This window comes from Mus caroli, unplaced genomic scaffold (assembly GCF_978045245.1).
Source record: "Mus caroli unplaced genomic scaffold, Mus_caroli_1 scaffold_10, whole genome shotgun sequence".
Classification (NCBI taxonomy): Eukaryota; Metazoa; Chordata; class Mammalia; order Rodentia; family Muridae; genus Mus; species Mus caroli.
Window position 1 is genome coordinate 96,752,193 of NW_028227265.1, and position 16,809 is coordinate 96,769,001.

The window sequence follows — 16,809 nt, forward strand, 5'->3', positions numbered from 1 at the left end:
AAGTCTCTTTAAAATATCCAAAATTTCTCTAAAATTACCAAGTTCCTTTAAATATCCAAGGTCTCATAAATGGGTGTTTCTGTGAAATTAAAATAAATTACTTTCTTATTCCAAGAGAGAAGAACCAGGGCACAGTCACAGAAAATTCCAAGTGCTCATTGATAACTAAGTAAGAAAATGCCCCATAGGCTTGTCTTCTGTAGGCCAGTCTTACAGAGGCAATTTCTCAATTATGTTTCCCTTTTCTCAGACAACACATGCTTGTGTCACATTGGCAAAAATCTAGCCAACAAAGGCTTGAAAGCAGAAGGCAGGCTACTGGGGATAGCAGGGCTCAAGGACTGGGGACTTGGTGAATAGGGAGAAATAGGGCATAGGAAGAGAAACCGCAAAACCAAAAATTTCTTGAAAAAAATGCCACAATGAAACCTAATCATCTGTATATAATAAAAAGTGAATAGAACAGATTATACATCTGTAATTTGATATCATCTTTTGACTTCTGTTAGTGTTTTTGAAATCTTGGCAAAAAGCAACGTAACCATTAACAGTTATAAATTGCTTTAGGGTTTATCAAACCTGCATTTTCACATGAGTTTGTCTTATTACATTAAAGTTGGGTGGATCTGGGAAGAGTCGGGGAAGGGGAATGAATCTGATCAAAACACTGTATGCAATTCTCAAAGAACCGAGGAAAGGAAGATAAAGTTTCTTGATATTATTTAATAGTGCCGACTATAGTAGGCTGCGCCTCCATCTTAAATGCTTGCTCTGATTTCTTCATGTTAACAGAGGTTTCATCCTGACACTCTTCCAGAACATATTTAAAACTTCACTCCCTACAAGACATTCAGGTAACAGGAACTTTCCAGAGGTGTGAGGCGTCTACTACTTGACTTTAGTATAAATCATGTAGGAGCATGGATGCATTTCATTATTGAAAAGATAATATATTTGGAGTCTCATACTTGAAGTCTGGGTTATATTCCAGAGAGCCCTCAAAACTACTAACAGCTTAAGAGAAAGATCATCCAAGAAACCCTTTCTTTTTAGGGAAGTGTCTCTTACTCAGCCAAGAGCACAGTGAAAGGGCTTAGTATTGGACAGCTATTATATCTTCAAAACTAGGTCTTTATTTTATTTTATGAATAAATCCAGTAGTTGTGCTGGGTCAGCTTATACCTTATGAAAGATGATAATTATACAGAAAGTCAAAGATGCTGAAAATGTAATACCTCACATACTCAAGGATCCTGTTCATTAAGGAGATAAAAATTATTCTTTTGAAGGAGCAAAGCTATACACATAACATATTAGAATTTTGAAACAGCCACAAGCATAGAACTTAATTTGTTATAAAAGGAAGAAGTAATGTATAGTTAATAAGCCTGGCATACTGCATTTGCTTCTCTGTGGTTTAAGCTCTTGTCCTTGAGGCTAGGTGTTATAACTCATACTAAATATGTATGTTTGTTTCAGGCTAGGTATTATATCCTACACTAAATATGTATGTATGTTTCAGGCTAGATGCTATATCCTACACTAATTATATATGTTTGTTTGATTTTCAGTCCTATCATGGAGCTGAGCTTTCTGTCAAATATTTGTCATATTTATTCATAGATATTGTTTATTGGAATTTGCAAACAGGGCATTTTAAAGACAAATGAAAATAAAATGGAAACCACTTCACTACAGCGGAAATTTCCAGAATGGATGTCTATGCAGAGTAAGCGATGTGCTACAGAAGAAAAGGTAATTGTTCATTGATTATTTGTCTAAATGGGCAATCTTGTTTGAGTTTGACTATGCAGTGAGTCACCTCATTGCTTGCAAGCTTTGGGTCATTGTTGAGGTAAAACTTTCTGTTGTGTGAATGAACCAGAACTAAGTTGTTGAAAGGCAAATGAGACTCAATTTTATACATGTTTTATAAAATGAGATTCCCTAGTGTATATTCTTCCTTTTTATAGTTAGCATTCTTAGTTGACGTTATGGGTTTGTTCTAATTCAAGTAATAATTTATACAATATTAATGTTGGCTTTTTTTTGGTTAAAATAGTTGGAGTCCTTAGAGGCTTAAGATCTGATAATTAGTCACCAACATTTTTTTTCAATATTTTATTAGATATTTTCTTCATTTACATTTCAAATGCTATCCTGAAAGTCCCTTATACCCTCCCCCTGTCCTGCTCCCCTACCCACCCACTCCCACTTCTTGGCCCTGGCATTCCCCTGTACTGAGGCATATAAAGTTTGCAAGACCAATGGGCCTCTCTTTCCACTGATGGCCAACTAGGCCATCTTCTGATTCATATGCAGCTAGAGACACAAGCTCCGGGGTGGGTACTGGTTAGTTCATATTGTTGTTCCTCCTATAGGGTTGCAGACCCCTTTAGCTCCTTGGGTAATTTCTCTAGTTCCTCCAGTGTGTTCCATCCTATAGATGACTGTGAGCATCCACTTCTGTATTTGCCAGGCACTGGCATAGCCTCACACGAGACAGCTATATCAGGGTCCTTTCAGCAAAATCTTGCTGGCATATGCAATAGTGTCTACGTTTGGTAGCCACCAAAATTTTAAGGTTACATTATTGCATCTAGCATGCTAATATAATTATGAGGAAAAAACAAGTAAATTAAGTGACTTCACAAAAGAAAGATTGGAAGTTTGAAGATAGAATTGTGTGGGAAAATAACTTTATGTTACCCTTGTTAATCTGACCTTATGAATTCTTACTCTAGAATATAAAATGTAGTGCTATAAATTTCTTCAGTGAACTTTATTATTTCAGTTAACACTTACAACTTACTGTGATATTTATTTGTGCCTGTTTTGAATTTTGCTTAACTTAAGGTCTGCGCTCAGAAGAGTGTCCTTGAAGATAACCTCCCATTTCTAGAATTCCCTGGATCCGTTGTCTACAGTTATGAAGCCAGTGATTGCTCCTTCCTGTCTGAGGACATTAGGTAAGGGCTTGGAAGTTCTTACCATTAAGTTTGTAACCGTAAGAAATAGTGATATTTATGAGTGCCTAGTTTTACAATGGAAGTATATCTCAGAAGTATATTTACATACATCATATCACTAACTTGTATTCTACTTTTTTTTTTTTTTATTGAGACAGGGTTTCTCTGTATAGCCCTGGCTGTCCTGGAGCTCACTTTGTAGACCAGGCTGGCCTCGAACTCAGAAATCCGCCTGCCTCTGCCTCCCAAGTGCTGGGATTAAAGGTATGCGCCACCACGCCCGGCCGTATTCTACTTTTTAAAATATAAAATAAACTCACTAAATTAAATTAGTAAGGTACCTATTTGTTAATTAGTAACCTTTTCTACTTTATTAGATACTTTTATTTTTCTTTTAGTGCTTTAGATGTAAATACAGGTAAAACTATTGAAGACAACTGTTTACCAATTTAGGAAAAATTGAAAAATGTTATTTAATCTCGAACTATTTTTCATATCTTAAAACATCAATGTATTAAGTAATGTTTATGATTCTCTGTTTTATTTTTTTAAATTTATTTTTAGCTTTTTAAATTGTGTTAGGATGCCTCCTCTGCGTGTATGTTTGTATACCACATGGTTACGGTGTTCACAGAGGCCAGGAGAGGACTTTGGATCCCCTTGAACTGGAGTTGTGAGCGATCTTATGGGTGCTGGGAATCAAGCCTAGGTTCTCTGGAAGAGCAGCCAGTGCATTCAACTGCTGAGCCATTTTAAAAGATAGCGATAGTTCCTGCAAATGGTCCATGAAAAGAGCTTTAGCAATGACTGTTGGTACTTTAAGAGTTGCCTGTCTTTGTTTTTCTAAGGCTATAATGGCCTGAGTAAATTATAAAAAAATACATACAAGTAAATTCATAAATAAATTTATTCCTTGCAGTTTTGGAGGCTATAGAGCCCCCAGAATGGGATTGGCATTTGTAAAGGGACCTTTTGTTTTGTTTTGTTTTGTTTAAAATTGGATATTTTCTTTATTTACATTTCAAATGTTATCATCTTTTCTGGTTTCCTTCCCTCCCGGAAACCCCCTATCCCATCCTCCCTCTCTCTGCTTCTGTAAGAGTGTTCTTCTACCCACCCACCCACTCCCACCTTCCTGCCCTCGATTCCCCTACACTGATGCATCTATTGAGCCTTCATAGGACCAAGGACATCTCCTCCCACTGATGAATGACAAGGCCATCCTCTGCAACATATGCAGCTGGAGCTATGTGTACTCCTTGGTTGATGGCTTAGTCCCTAGTTTTCTGGGGGGCGGGGGGGGTGTGATCTGGTTGGTTTATGTTGTTGTTCTTCCTATGGGATTTCAAACCCTTTCAACTCTTTCAGTCCCTTCTCTAACTCCTCTATTAAGGACCCTGCGCTCAGTCCAATGGTTGGCTGTTAACATCCACCTCTGTATTTGTAAGGCTCTGGCAGGGCCTCTCAGGAGCAGGCTCGTTTCAGCATGCACTTCTTGGCATCCACAATAGTGTCTGGGTTTGGTAACTGTATATGGGACAAATCCCCAGGTGAGACAGTTTCTGGGTGGCCTTTCCTTCAGTCTCTGCTCTTTACTTTATTTCCATATTTGCTCCTGTGAGTATTTTGTTCTCCTTCTAAGAAGGACCGAAGCACCCACACTTTGGTCTTCTTTCTTATTGAGCTTCATGTGGTCTGTGAATTGTATCCTGGTCATTTGGAGCTTTTGGGCTAATATCCATTTATCAATGAGTACATAATATTTGTGTTCTTCTGCGATTGGGTTACCTCACTCAGGATGATATTTTCTGTCCATTTGCCTAAGAATTTCATGAATTCATCATTTTTAATAGCTGAGTAGTAAGTACTCCATTGTATAAATGTACCACATTTTCTGTATCTATTCCTCTATTGAAGGACATCTGGGTTCTTTCCAGCTCCTGGCTATTATAAATAAATATATGAACATAGTGGAGCATGTGTTATTATTACATATTGGAACAGAAAGAGCAATTTGCAAATTCATTTGGAATAACAAAAAAACCCCCAGGATAGTGAAAACTATTCTCAACAATAGAAGAACTTCTGGGGGAATCACCATTCTGACCTCAAGTAGTATTACAGAGCAATAGTGATAAAAACTGCTTGGTAATGGTACAGAGACAGGCAGGAAGATCAGTGGAATAGAATTGAAGACCCAGAAATGAACCCACACTCGTATGGTCACTTAATCTTTGACAAAGGAGCTAAAACCATCCAGTGGAAAAATGACAGCATTTTTAACAAATGGTGCTAGTTTAACTGGCAGTCAGCATGTAGAAGTGCAAATCGATCCTTTATTTTTTCTTTTATTTTCTTTATTTACATTTCAAATGTTATTCCCTTTCCTGGTTTCCCCTCTAACCCCCACCCCCCACCCCCCACCCTCCCCTCACCAACCCACCAGTTTCCTCTTCCTGGCCCTGGCATTCCCCTATACTTGGGCATAGAGCCTTCAAAAGACCAAGGGCCTCTCCTCCCATTGATGACCAACTAGGCCATCCTCAGCTACATATGCAGCTGAAGCCATGAGTCCTAGCATGTGTGCTCTTTGGTTAGTGGTTTAGTCCCTGAGAGCTCTGGGGGTACTGGTTAGTTCATATTGTTGTTCCTCCAATGGGGCTGCAAACCGTTTCTACTCCTTGGTTACTTTCTCTAACTCCTTCATTGGGGACCCTGTGCTCAGTCCAATGGATGGCTGTGAGCATCCACTTCTGTATTTGAAAGTGACCCATTCTTACCTCCTTGTAAAAAGCTCAAGTCCAAGTGGATCAAAGACCTCCACATAAAACCAGACACACTGAAACTTACAGAGAAGAAAGTGGGGAGGAGCCCCAAACATATGGGCACAGGGGAAAAATTCCTGAACAGAACACCAATGGCTTTTGCTGTAAGATAAAGAATCAACAAATGGGACCTCATAAAATTGCAAAGCTTCTGTAAGGCAAAGGACACTGTCAATAAGACAAAAAGGCAACCAACAGATTGGGAAAAGATCTTTACCAACCCTACATCTGATAGAGGGCTAATATCCAATATATTCAAAGAACTCAAGAAGTTAGACTTCAGAGAACCAAATAACCCTATTAAAAATGGAGTTCAGAGCTAAACAAAGAATTTTCAACTGAGGAATACTGAATGGCTGAGAAGCACCTAAAGAAATGTTCAACATCCTTAGTCATCAGGGAAATGCAAATCAAAACAACCATGAGATTCCACCTCACACCAGTCAGAGTGGCTAAGATCAAAAACTCAGGTGACAGCAGATGCTGGCAAGAATGTGGAGAAAGAGGAACACTCCTCCATTGCTGGTGGGATTGCAAGTTTGTACAACCACTCTGGAAATCAGTTTGGCGGTTCCTCAGAAAACTGGACATGGTACTTACTACCTGAGGACCCAGCTATACCACTCCTGGGCATATACCCAGAAGATGCTGCAACATGTAAGGGAACTTTGTACTGTGTCTGTATCAGGGTAGAGGCTAAGATGGGTTCGGATTAAGCCAGTTCTCTGGATACCTGTTCTGGGAGTGGAGCCCTGATGAGCCAAACACTTGTGTTTAAGCCCCACCTCCATGCCCTGCTCCATTAAGGATTCCATTTTAACAGGGACTATGAATAGGATATTCATGACCCAGCACCTTGTGTAATTCGGGTTCTGGAGTAATGCAATCTCAGCCTCTTGATGCAATTTACACTGAGAAGTAGTAAATCAATTCAGATCATTGAAATGACTGCGTGTGTCCTTTTGGTTTTTAACTATTTTCATGAAAAACAGAAGGGAATAAAGTTGCTCACCAGTGCCCTCCTGGTGTTGGTAAATGTGATCTAGAAGTGGCATTTAGGTATCTTTACTTCCACTGCATTTACTGGTTCTGTGTGGGCTTCATTTTGCTGAACTAAAATTAGACTTACAGAATAAGTAAATCTATTACACGCGGTTATATATTGTCCTCGCCACGTTACCTTTGTCTTCCTACGGTATGACATGTGTTTTATTAGTCAGAGGGTTTTTTTGGTTTGTTTGTTTGTTTTTTGTTTTTAAAGGAATAGAACTTACAGAATGAAAGTGTATATATATATATATATATATATATATATATATATATATATCAAACAGGGATTTATTAGTGTGGCTTTACAGGCTGAGGTCTCTTGTCCAACAATGGCTGTCCCTCCTCAAAGGCCAAGAATCCTTTTTTCTCGTAGTTGTTTATTCCAGGAGCCTGGGTGTCTGAGTCAGTCTTCAGTCTGCATGGACTTCCTGAAGGAGGAGGTTCTAACACCAGCTAAGTAGTGCCTTAGCAGCAAGACAGACGAACTTGCCAGCCAGACTGAGGACAGGCTGACAAAAAGCCAAAGCTTCCCTCTTTAAGTGGGCTGCCATCAGACAGTGTAACCTAGATTTAGGACGGTCTTCTCCCGTCACGTAATCCAATCAAGAAAAGCCCTCATAGGTGAGCCCAGGGCTTATATTTTAGATGATTCCAAATGTAGTCAGGTTGCCAGCCAAGATCAGCTCAGCACAGTAAGTTGAAGCGGTCTGAATGAAGCGCTGTGTTCATTTTGTGAAAGACGGGCTTGGTTTGCTTTGCATTACTTTTCATATGGCCACTTTGGAGATCCTCGCATCAGGAGCTGGAAACATGGCCCCACGTTAAGAGCAGGAAGCGCTATTGCAGAGGACCCCAGTCTGGTGCCCAGTACCCATAGTGGTGGCTCACAGACCTCTGTTTTCTGACTCCAGCTCCAGGGTGCTGAGTCCCTCTTCTGCCCTCTACAGGCACCTGCGCTTATGTGCACATATGTACCCCTCTCCCCATACACACCTAGTTAGATAAATAAAAATCTTAAAGAATATTTTTACACCAGGGCCATGTGACATGGCTCAGTGGGTAACAGGGTCTGCCACCAAGCCTGGAGATCTGAGTTCTAATCCCATTCCAACCTCAGAGGCTCATGGTGGAAGCCGAGAGCTGATTCTGAATTCAACATGCATGGGGCCACCAAAAAAGAAAGAAACAAAGCAATTTAAAAAGACGTTTACCCCATGGGGTTTCAACAGTTTGATGTGACATACCTTTATGTGCTGAAGTTTGTGCTGATCCTGCTTGGGGACCATCGACTTTTTTTTTTTTTAATTTGTGGGTTTTATAGTTTTTGTCCAATTTGAAAATCATCTTCAGTTTTAATTTTTTTTCAGTACTATGCTCTTCTGGGACTCTGATATACATAAACTAGGTTGCTGGATACTATGTCTTAACTTTTTTTCTCTTTTTGTTTATGCTTTGGTTTGAATGTTTCTTTTGCTGTGTCTTTAAGTTAATCACCTATATTTTTTCTGTAGTGGCTGATCTACTGTATATCCTCCCTGTGTATTTTTAGTTTTCATTGTGTTTTTCTCTTTTTTTTGTTATTGAAAATGATTTTTTTTTAAATACAATGTATTTGGACTGTGGTTTCTTTTTTCACAACTCACCCCAAATCCTCTCCACCTCAACAGAAAAAGAAAGGGCCAGAGAAGAAGCACAGGAAACGCATACAGATGCAGGGCCACACACTTGTACACACAGGAATCTCATAAATACACAAAATCAGAAACCAGAATATATAAAAATTATATAAGCAAAAGACTTGCTAGATTAACAAAATAAAGGTTCATTCTGTGTTGGCCGTTTACTGCTGGGCCTAGGGCCTGCTGGTGAGTGTGGTTTGTATACCCAGTGAGTCTGGTGGAGAAACTAGTTTTTCCTTTGCGAGTGGTTATAAATAGGAGATAATTTCTGGGCGAGGGATAGGATCGGCGCTGGGACTTTATCTGGCTAGACCTGGGTAGACCCTGTGTGTGCTCCCACATGAAAGTTCTGTGCTTCATCAGCCCTGCTGTGTCTTGAAGGGCTTCTTGCCTTGATGTCTTCCATCTCACTGGGTCTTATAACCTCTCTGCCCCCTCTTTTGCAAAGTTCCCTGAGCCATGGGGGGAGGGGTCTGTCATTGTTCCCATCTCCTGCAGGAGGCAGTGTCTCTGACGTTGACTGGGCAAGACACAGAGCCATGAGCATAAAAAAAAACCCTGCAAATTTGCTATTCATTGTGTGCAGGCTTTCCTTTAAATTCCTGCACATATTTACAATTTATAATAGCTTTCGTTTGTCTTGTTTTGAGCAGGGGCTTATGTAGCCTAGGCTGGCCTTGAATGTACTCTGTAGCCAAGGCTGATCTTAGTTCCTGATCCTATTGCCTATGCCACCAAGTGCTGGGATCACTGACTTGTGCCAGCAGGCCCTGCTGTGACCATAATGCAAATTTCAGTGATATTTTAGCTCTATTTTTGCCTCTATTGAGTGATCTCCACCCCGCCAACTGATTATGTTTATGTTTGATATGTGTCAGGGCTGTTGAGGATTTTTGTTGTTGTTGTTGTTGTTTGTTTGTTTGTTTTTGTTTTTTTGGTCTGCTGTTGTGATTTTACCTTGAGATATATATATTTGTAGTTTGCTTTCTAAGAAAAGAGGTATTGCCAGAGGACTCACCCGGAGATGGGTTTTGTATTCGGAGGCTTGCTTTTAGACCTCATTAGGCCTGCAATTGCTTTTCCTCCAAAGGTAATTTAGTTCTCTCAGGTGTGATCCTAAGGGAGGCTGCTGCATGTTCCTAGAGTTCAGCAAGAATGTCTGCTGTGACTTGGGAACTTACGCTCTTACCTCTGTCTGTGTGATGCCTGAGAACTGTACAGCTTATAGTTATCCTATGCTTTGCCTGGCCTCTCAGGATTCCCAGGGTCACCTTGGATACTTGTGGCTGCCCACAGTACACAGCTGTCTGTTTCCCCACCTCAGGGCTGTCCTTTCTCTGTTGTCTGTAAGGCATTCTAGGAGAACCAGGGACAACGACAGAGACTGTCCTCTTGTTCAGAGAACAGTAAATTTAGATGTGTTTGTACAATTTATTGTTTCTTTTTAGTGGAAGAAGAAGTACTTGTAAATTTTATCTTAGCCTGAGGTATTAGTTGATATTCTTTTATGTTTGTAATAAATTTTTAATCAAAACTTGTGAACTAGGCATAGAAACAGTAGTAAACAAAACCGTATCTTCTTATTTAATTATATCAAATCTTTATTATTTAGTGTGTGTGTGTGTGTGCTCATGTGTGTAGATATATACTTGGTCAGAGGACAACTGTCAGAAGTCGTTTTCTTCTATTATTTATGTCTAAAATTAAGTAGAAAATAAAAGTTCACGTATACCCTTTTTAATTTATTTTCTTCCAACCCCCGTGCTACTCTAAAATAACATGTCATGAATTTAGTATTTATCATTCCTTTATATTGTGTTATTTGCCAACTTAGAAACTATATGGGTTTCCTGAAACTTGTCTTTTTCACTCAAGTTTTGAGAATTTTTCATTTTGATATATGTAGTTCCATTATTTTATATGCTATATTATGTTTTGGCATGCCACAATTTCTTTATCTTTTTTTGTTTTATGGAAACTTAGTTTTTCCAGTTCCCCCCTCTACAAAAGGAGCAGGGCTGTAGCGAGCATTGTTTCTTTGCTGTGTTGGTTAGTGTTTCTTGTCCATTTGACACAGCCTAGAGTCCTCTGAGGCTAAGGAACCCAACTGAGAGAATGCCCCATCAGATGGGTGTATAGGCAAGCGTGGGTATAGGATTTTCTTGACTGATGATTGATGTGGGAGGGACCAGCTCACCTTGGGCAATGTCATCCCTTGGGAGTTGGTCCTACCTTGTATTAGAAAGCAAACCTAGCAAGCCAGTTAGCAGTGTTTCTCCATGACCTCTACTTCAGCTCCTGCTTCTAGGGACCTGCCTTGAGTTCCTGCCCTGACTTCCCTTTCTTCCCAAATTGCTTTTGGACATGGTGTTGATCACAGCAATAGATGGCAAACTAAGACATTAATCAATTGGGCTGTCTCACCTTTTAGAGTGGTTTGAATAAGAATGGCCCTCAAAGGCTCATATGTAGAATGGCTAATCACTGAGGAGTGGAACTCTTTGATAGGATTGGAACAGTGGTTCTCAACTTGAGAGTCTTGATGTCTTTGGACATTAAGCGACCCTTTCACAGATATCCTGCATATCAGGTATTTACATCGTGATTCATAGCAGTAACAAAATTACAGTTATGAAGTACCAATGAAATCATTTTATGGTTGGAGTCATTAGGAAGGTTGAGAACCACTGGATTAGAAGAATTAGGACGTATGACCTTGTTGGGGGAAGTGTGTCACTTGGGGTGGGCTTTGAGACTTCAAAAGCCTAGACTTTGAACAGACCTTTTGAACAAGAACAGGCCTCTTGTTCTCTCTTCCTGCTGCTCAGGGTATAGTAGCTCTCAGCTGCCGCCGCAGTGCCGTGCTTTACACCATGGTAATGGACTAAGCCTCTGAGCTGTAAGCCAGCCACCAATTAGATGCTTTATTCTATAGGAGTTGCCATGGTCATGGAATCTCTGCAGCAGTACAACAGTGACTAAGACAGAGGGAATAGTAAAAACTTTCATGCAGTTAATCCACACAATTCTTCCTTTGATAGCATGCGTCTGTCTGATGGCGACGTGGTGGGGTTTGACATGGAATGGCCGCCCATATACAAGCCAGGGAAACGAAGCAGAGTCGCAGTGATCCAGTTGTGTGTGTCTGAGAGCAAATGTTACTTGTTTCACATTTCTTCCATGTCAGGTTGGTATCTCTGCTTCCTTTTCATGTGGCCATCAATAATTCCATATCAACTTTCTTCCTGCTAAGTTAAGTTCTTTCATTAGCAGGCCTTCTTTCATGACCTTGTATTTGTCTAAGTATTTTGACTTGAGTTTTACATCTTTTCCCTGTGTTAGAGAATAGAGAACTGGCGTTTAGAGGTGTAAATGACTAGGAATAATGCCCTGCTACTGTTACTAGAGGTGGCGTTCAAACTCATTCTTTCTGGTCAGATTGCAGCCTGGGCTCTGCATTAGCTAAGAAAAGAGATAGTTAAGGTGAATGCGATTCTAAATTTAAGCTTAATATAAACAGTTTAACACGCATTCCATGTGCATTGAAAGAGAAAATCCATGATAGTAAAGAGTGTTATGGAAATAATAATGAAATGTTTTAGTGTTCCCCCAGGGATTAAAAATGTTACTAGAAAACAAATCAATTAAGAAGGCAGGTGTTGGGATTGAAGGGGACCAGTGGAAACTTCTGCGTGATTTTGACGTCAAGCTGGAGAGTTTTGTGGAGCTGACGGATGTTGCCAATGAAAAGGTAGGCGTAATAAATGCAGTATTTTGATAAACACGGTAACCTGAGTTTCATAGAATGTGCATTTTCATCTAAATGTTAAGTTTTTTTTTCTTTTTAAAAAAATTTTTTTATTAGGTATTTTCCTCATGTACATTTCCAATGCTATCCCAAAAGTCCCCCATACCCTCCCCCCCCACTCCCCTACACACCCACTCCCACTTCTTGGCCCTGGCTTTCCCCTGTACTAAGGCAGATAAAGTTTACATGACCAATGGGACTCTCTTTCCACTGATGGCCTGCTAGGCCATCTTCTGATGCATATGCAGCTAGAGACACAAGCTCCAGGGGTACTGGTTAGTTCATATTGTTGTTCCACCTATAGGGTTGCAGATCCCTTTAGCTCCTTGGATACTTTCTCCAGCTCCTCCATTGGGGGCCCTGTGATCCATCCAATAGCTGACTGTGAGCATCCACTTCTGTGTTTGCTAGGCCCCGGCATAATCTCACAAGAGACAGCTATATCAGGGTCCTTTCAGCAAAATCTTGCTAGTGTATGCAATGGTATCTGCATTTGGCAGCTGATTATGGGATGGATCCCCAGACATGGTAGTCTCTAGATTGTCCATCCTTTTGTCTCAGCTCCAAACTTTGTCTCTGTAACTCCTTCCATGGGTGTTTTGTTTCCAATTCTAAGAAGGGGCAAAGTGTCCACACTTTGGTCTTCATTCTTCATGAGTTTCATGTGCTTTGTATCTTGTATCTTGGGTATTCTAAGTTTCTGGGCTAATATCCACTTATCAATGAGTACATATCATGTGAGTTCTTTGTGATTGGGTTACATCACTCAGGATGATGCCCTCCAGGACAATCCATTTGCCTAGGAATTTCATCTGTTGAGGGGCATCTGGGTTCTTTCCAGCTTCTGGCTATTATAAATAAGGCTGCTATGAACATAGTGGAGCATGTGTCTTTCTTACAAGTTGGAACATCTTCTGGATATATGCCCAGGAGAGGTATTGCGGGATCCTCTGGTAGTACTATGTCCAATTTTCTGAGGAACCGCCAGACTGATTTCCAGAGTGGTTGTACAAGCTTGCAATCCCACCAACAATGGAGGAGTGTTTCTCTTTGTCCACATCCTTGCCAGCATCTGCTGTCACCTGAATTTTTGATCTTAGCCATTCTGACTGGTGTGAGATGGAATCTCAGGGCTGTTTTGATTTGCATTTGCATTTGATTTGCATTTGATTTCAGCATGATTAAGGATGTTGAACATTTTTTCAGGTTCTTCTCAGCCATTCGGTATTCCTCAGGTGAGAATTCTTTGTTTAGCTCTGAGCCCCATTTTTTAATGGGGTTATCTGATTTTCTGGAGTCCACCTTCTTCAGTTCTTTATATATATTAGATATTAGTTCACTATCTGATTTAGGATAGGTAAAGATCCTTTCCCAGTCTGTTGGTGGTCTTTTTGTCTTATTGATGGTGTCCTTTGCTTTACAGAAGCTTTGCAATTTTATGAGGTCCCATTTGTTAATTTTCAATCTTACAGCACAAGACATTGCTGTTCTATTCAGGAATTTTTCCCCTCTGCCCATATCTTCGAGGCTTTTCCCCACTTTCTCCTCATAAGTTTCACTGTCTCTGGTTTTATGTAGAGTTCGTTGATCCACTTAGATTTGACCTTAGCACAAGGAGATAGGAATGGATCAATTAACATTCTTCTACATGTTAACCACCAGTTGTGCCAGCACCATTTGTTGAAAATGCTGTCTTTTTTCCACTGGATGGTTTTAGCTCCCTTGTCAAAGATCTAGTGACCATAAGTGTGTGGGCTCATTTCTGGGTCTTCTATTCTATTCCATTGGTCTACTTGTCTGTCACTATACCAGTACCATGCAGTTTTTATCACAATTGCTCTGTAGTACAGCTTAATGTCAGGCATGGTGATTCCACCAGAGGTTCTTTTATCCTTGAGAAGAGTTTTTGCTATTCTAGGTTTTTTGTTATTCCAGATGAATTGGCAGATTGCTCTTTCTAATTCGTTGAAGAATTGATTTGGAATTTTGATGGGGATTGCATTGAATCTGTAGATTGCTATTGGGAAGATAGCCATTTTTACTATATTGATCCTGACAATCCATGAGCATGGGAGATCTTTCCATCTTCTGAGATCTTTAATTTCTTTCTTCAGAGACTTGAAGTTCTTTTCATACAGATCTTTTACTTCCTTAGTTAGAGTCACACCAAGGTATTTTATATTATTTGTGACTCTTGAGAAGGGTGTTGTATCCCTAATTTCTTGCTCAGCCTGTTTATTCTTTGTGTAGAGAAAGGCCATTGACTTGTTTGAGTTAATTTTATATCCAGTTACTTCACCGAAGCTGTTTATCACGTATAGTTGTTCTCTGGTGGAATTTTTAGGGTCACTTGTATATACTATCATATCATCTGCAAAAAGTGATATTTTGACTAGTTCTTTCCAATTTGTATCCCCTTGATCTCCTTTTGTTGTCGAATTGCTTTGGCTAGGACTTCAAGTACAATGTTGAATAGGTAGGGAGAAAGTGGGCAGCCTTGTCTAGTCCCTGATTTTAGTGGGATTGCTTCCAGCTTCTCACCATTTACTTTGATGTTGGCTACTGGTTTGCTATAGATTGCTTTTATCATGTTTAGGTATGGGCCTTGAATTCCTGATCTTTCTGCTTCTATTTTGTGGAATAGTTTGTGCAGAACTGGAATTAGATCTTCTTTGAAGGTCTGATAGAACTCTACACTAAGCCCATCTGGTCCTGGGCTTTTTTTGAATGGGAGACTATTAATGACTGCTTCTATTTCTTTAGGGGATATAGGACTGTTTAGATCATTAACCTGATCTTGATTTAACTTTGGTACCTGGTTCTCCAGTTTTGTTGAGTATAGCCTTTTGTAGAAGGATCTGATGGTGTTTTGGATTTCTTCAGGATCTGTTGTTATGTCTCCCTTTTCATTTCTGATTTTGTTAATTAGGATGCTGTCCCTGTGCCCTCTAGTGAGTCTGGCTAAGGGTTTATCTATCTTGTTGATTTTCTCAAAGAACCAGCTCCTCGTTTGGTTAATTCTTTGAATAGTTCTTCTTGTTTCCACTTGGTTCATTTTGCCCCTGAGTTTGATTATTTTCTGCCGTCTACTCCTCTTGGGTGAATTTGCTTCCTTTTGTTCTAGTGCTTTTAGGTGTGTTGTCAAGCTGCTAGTGTGTGCTCTCTCTAGTTTCTTTTTGGAGGCACTCAGAGCTATGAGTTTCCCTCTTAGAAATGCTTTCATAGTGTCCCATAAGTTTGGGTATGTTGTGGCTTCATTTTCATTAAACTCTAAAAAGTCTTTAATTTCTTTCTTTATTCCTTTCTTGACCAAGTTATCATTGAGAAGAGTGTTGTTCAGTTTCCACGTGAATGTTGGCTTTCTATTATTTAGGTTGTTATTGAAGGTCAGCCTTAGTTCATGGTGATCTGATAGGATTCATGGGACAATTTCAATATTTTTGTATCTGTTGAGGCCTGTTTTGTGACTAATTATATGGTCAATTTTGGAGAAGGTACCATGAAGTGCTGAGAAGAAGGTATATCCTTTTGTTTTAGGAGAAAATGTTCTGTAGATATCTGTTAAATCCATTTGTTTCATAACTTCTGTTAGTTTCACTGTGTCCCTGTTTAGTTTCTGTTTCCTCGATCTGTCCATTGATGAAAGTGGTGTGTTGAAGTCTCCCACTATTATTGTGTGAGGTGCAATGTGTGTTTTGAGCTTTACTAAAGTTTCTTTAATGAATGTGGCTGCCATTGCATTTGAAGCATAGATATTTAGAATTGAGAGTTCCTTTTGGAGGATTTTACCTTTGATGAGTATGAAGTGTCCCTCCTTGTCTTTTTTGATAACTTTGGGTTGGAAGTAAATTTTATTCGATAATAGAATGACTACTCCAGCTTGTTTCTTCAGACCATTTGCTTGGAAAATTGTTTTCCAGCCTTTCACTCTGAGGTAATTTCTGTCTTTCCCCTGAGATGGGTTTCCTGTAAGCAGCAAAATGTTGGGTCCTGTTTGTGTAGCCAGTCTGTTAATCTATGTCTTTTTATTGGGGAATTGAGTCCATTGATATTAAGAGATATTAAGGAAAAGTAATTGTTGCTTCCTATTATTTTTGTTGTTAGAGTTGGCATTCTGTTCTTGTGGCTGTCTTCTTTTTGGTTTGTTGAAGGATTACTTTCTTGTTTTTTCTAGGACGTGGTTTCCGTCCTTGTATTGTTTTTTTTTTTTTTTCTGTTATTATCCTTTGAAGGGCTGGATTCGTGGAAAGATAATGTGTGAATTTAGTTTTGTCGTGGAATACTTTGGTTTCTCCCTCTATGGTAATTGAGAGTTTGGCTGGGTATAGTAGCCTGGGCTGGCATTTGTGTTCTCTTAGTGTCTGTATAACATCTGTTCAGGATCTTCTGGCTTTCATAGTCTCTGGTAAAAAGTCTGCTGTAATTCTGATAGGCTTGCCTTTACATGTTACTTGACCTTTTTTCCTTACTGCTTTTAA

General features: G+C 39.7%; 1 protein-coding gene across 3 annotated transcripts in view; it reads left to right on the forward strand.

Moving 5' to 3' along the window:
- Wrn (WRN RecQ like helicase) overlaps positions 1-16,809 on the forward strand; it is a 146,993-nt gene that overhangs the window by 27,068 nt on the left and 103,116 nt on the right. For all 3 annotated transcript variants that reach the window (XM_029480716.2, XM_029480718.2, XM_029480717.2), the window contains exons 2-5: positions 1,651-1,755; positions 2,857-2,969; positions 11,565-11,710; positions 12,126-12,274. In XM_029480716.2, the coding sequence (XP_029336576.1) occupies positions 1,678-1,755; positions 2,857-2,969; positions 11,565-11,710; positions 12,126-12,274 (486 nt within the window). In that variant the 5' untranslated portion in view covers positions 1,651-1,677. The remainder of the gene's footprint in view (positions 1-1,650; positions 1,756-2,856; positions 2,970-11,564; positions 11,711-12,125; positions 12,275-16,809) is intronic.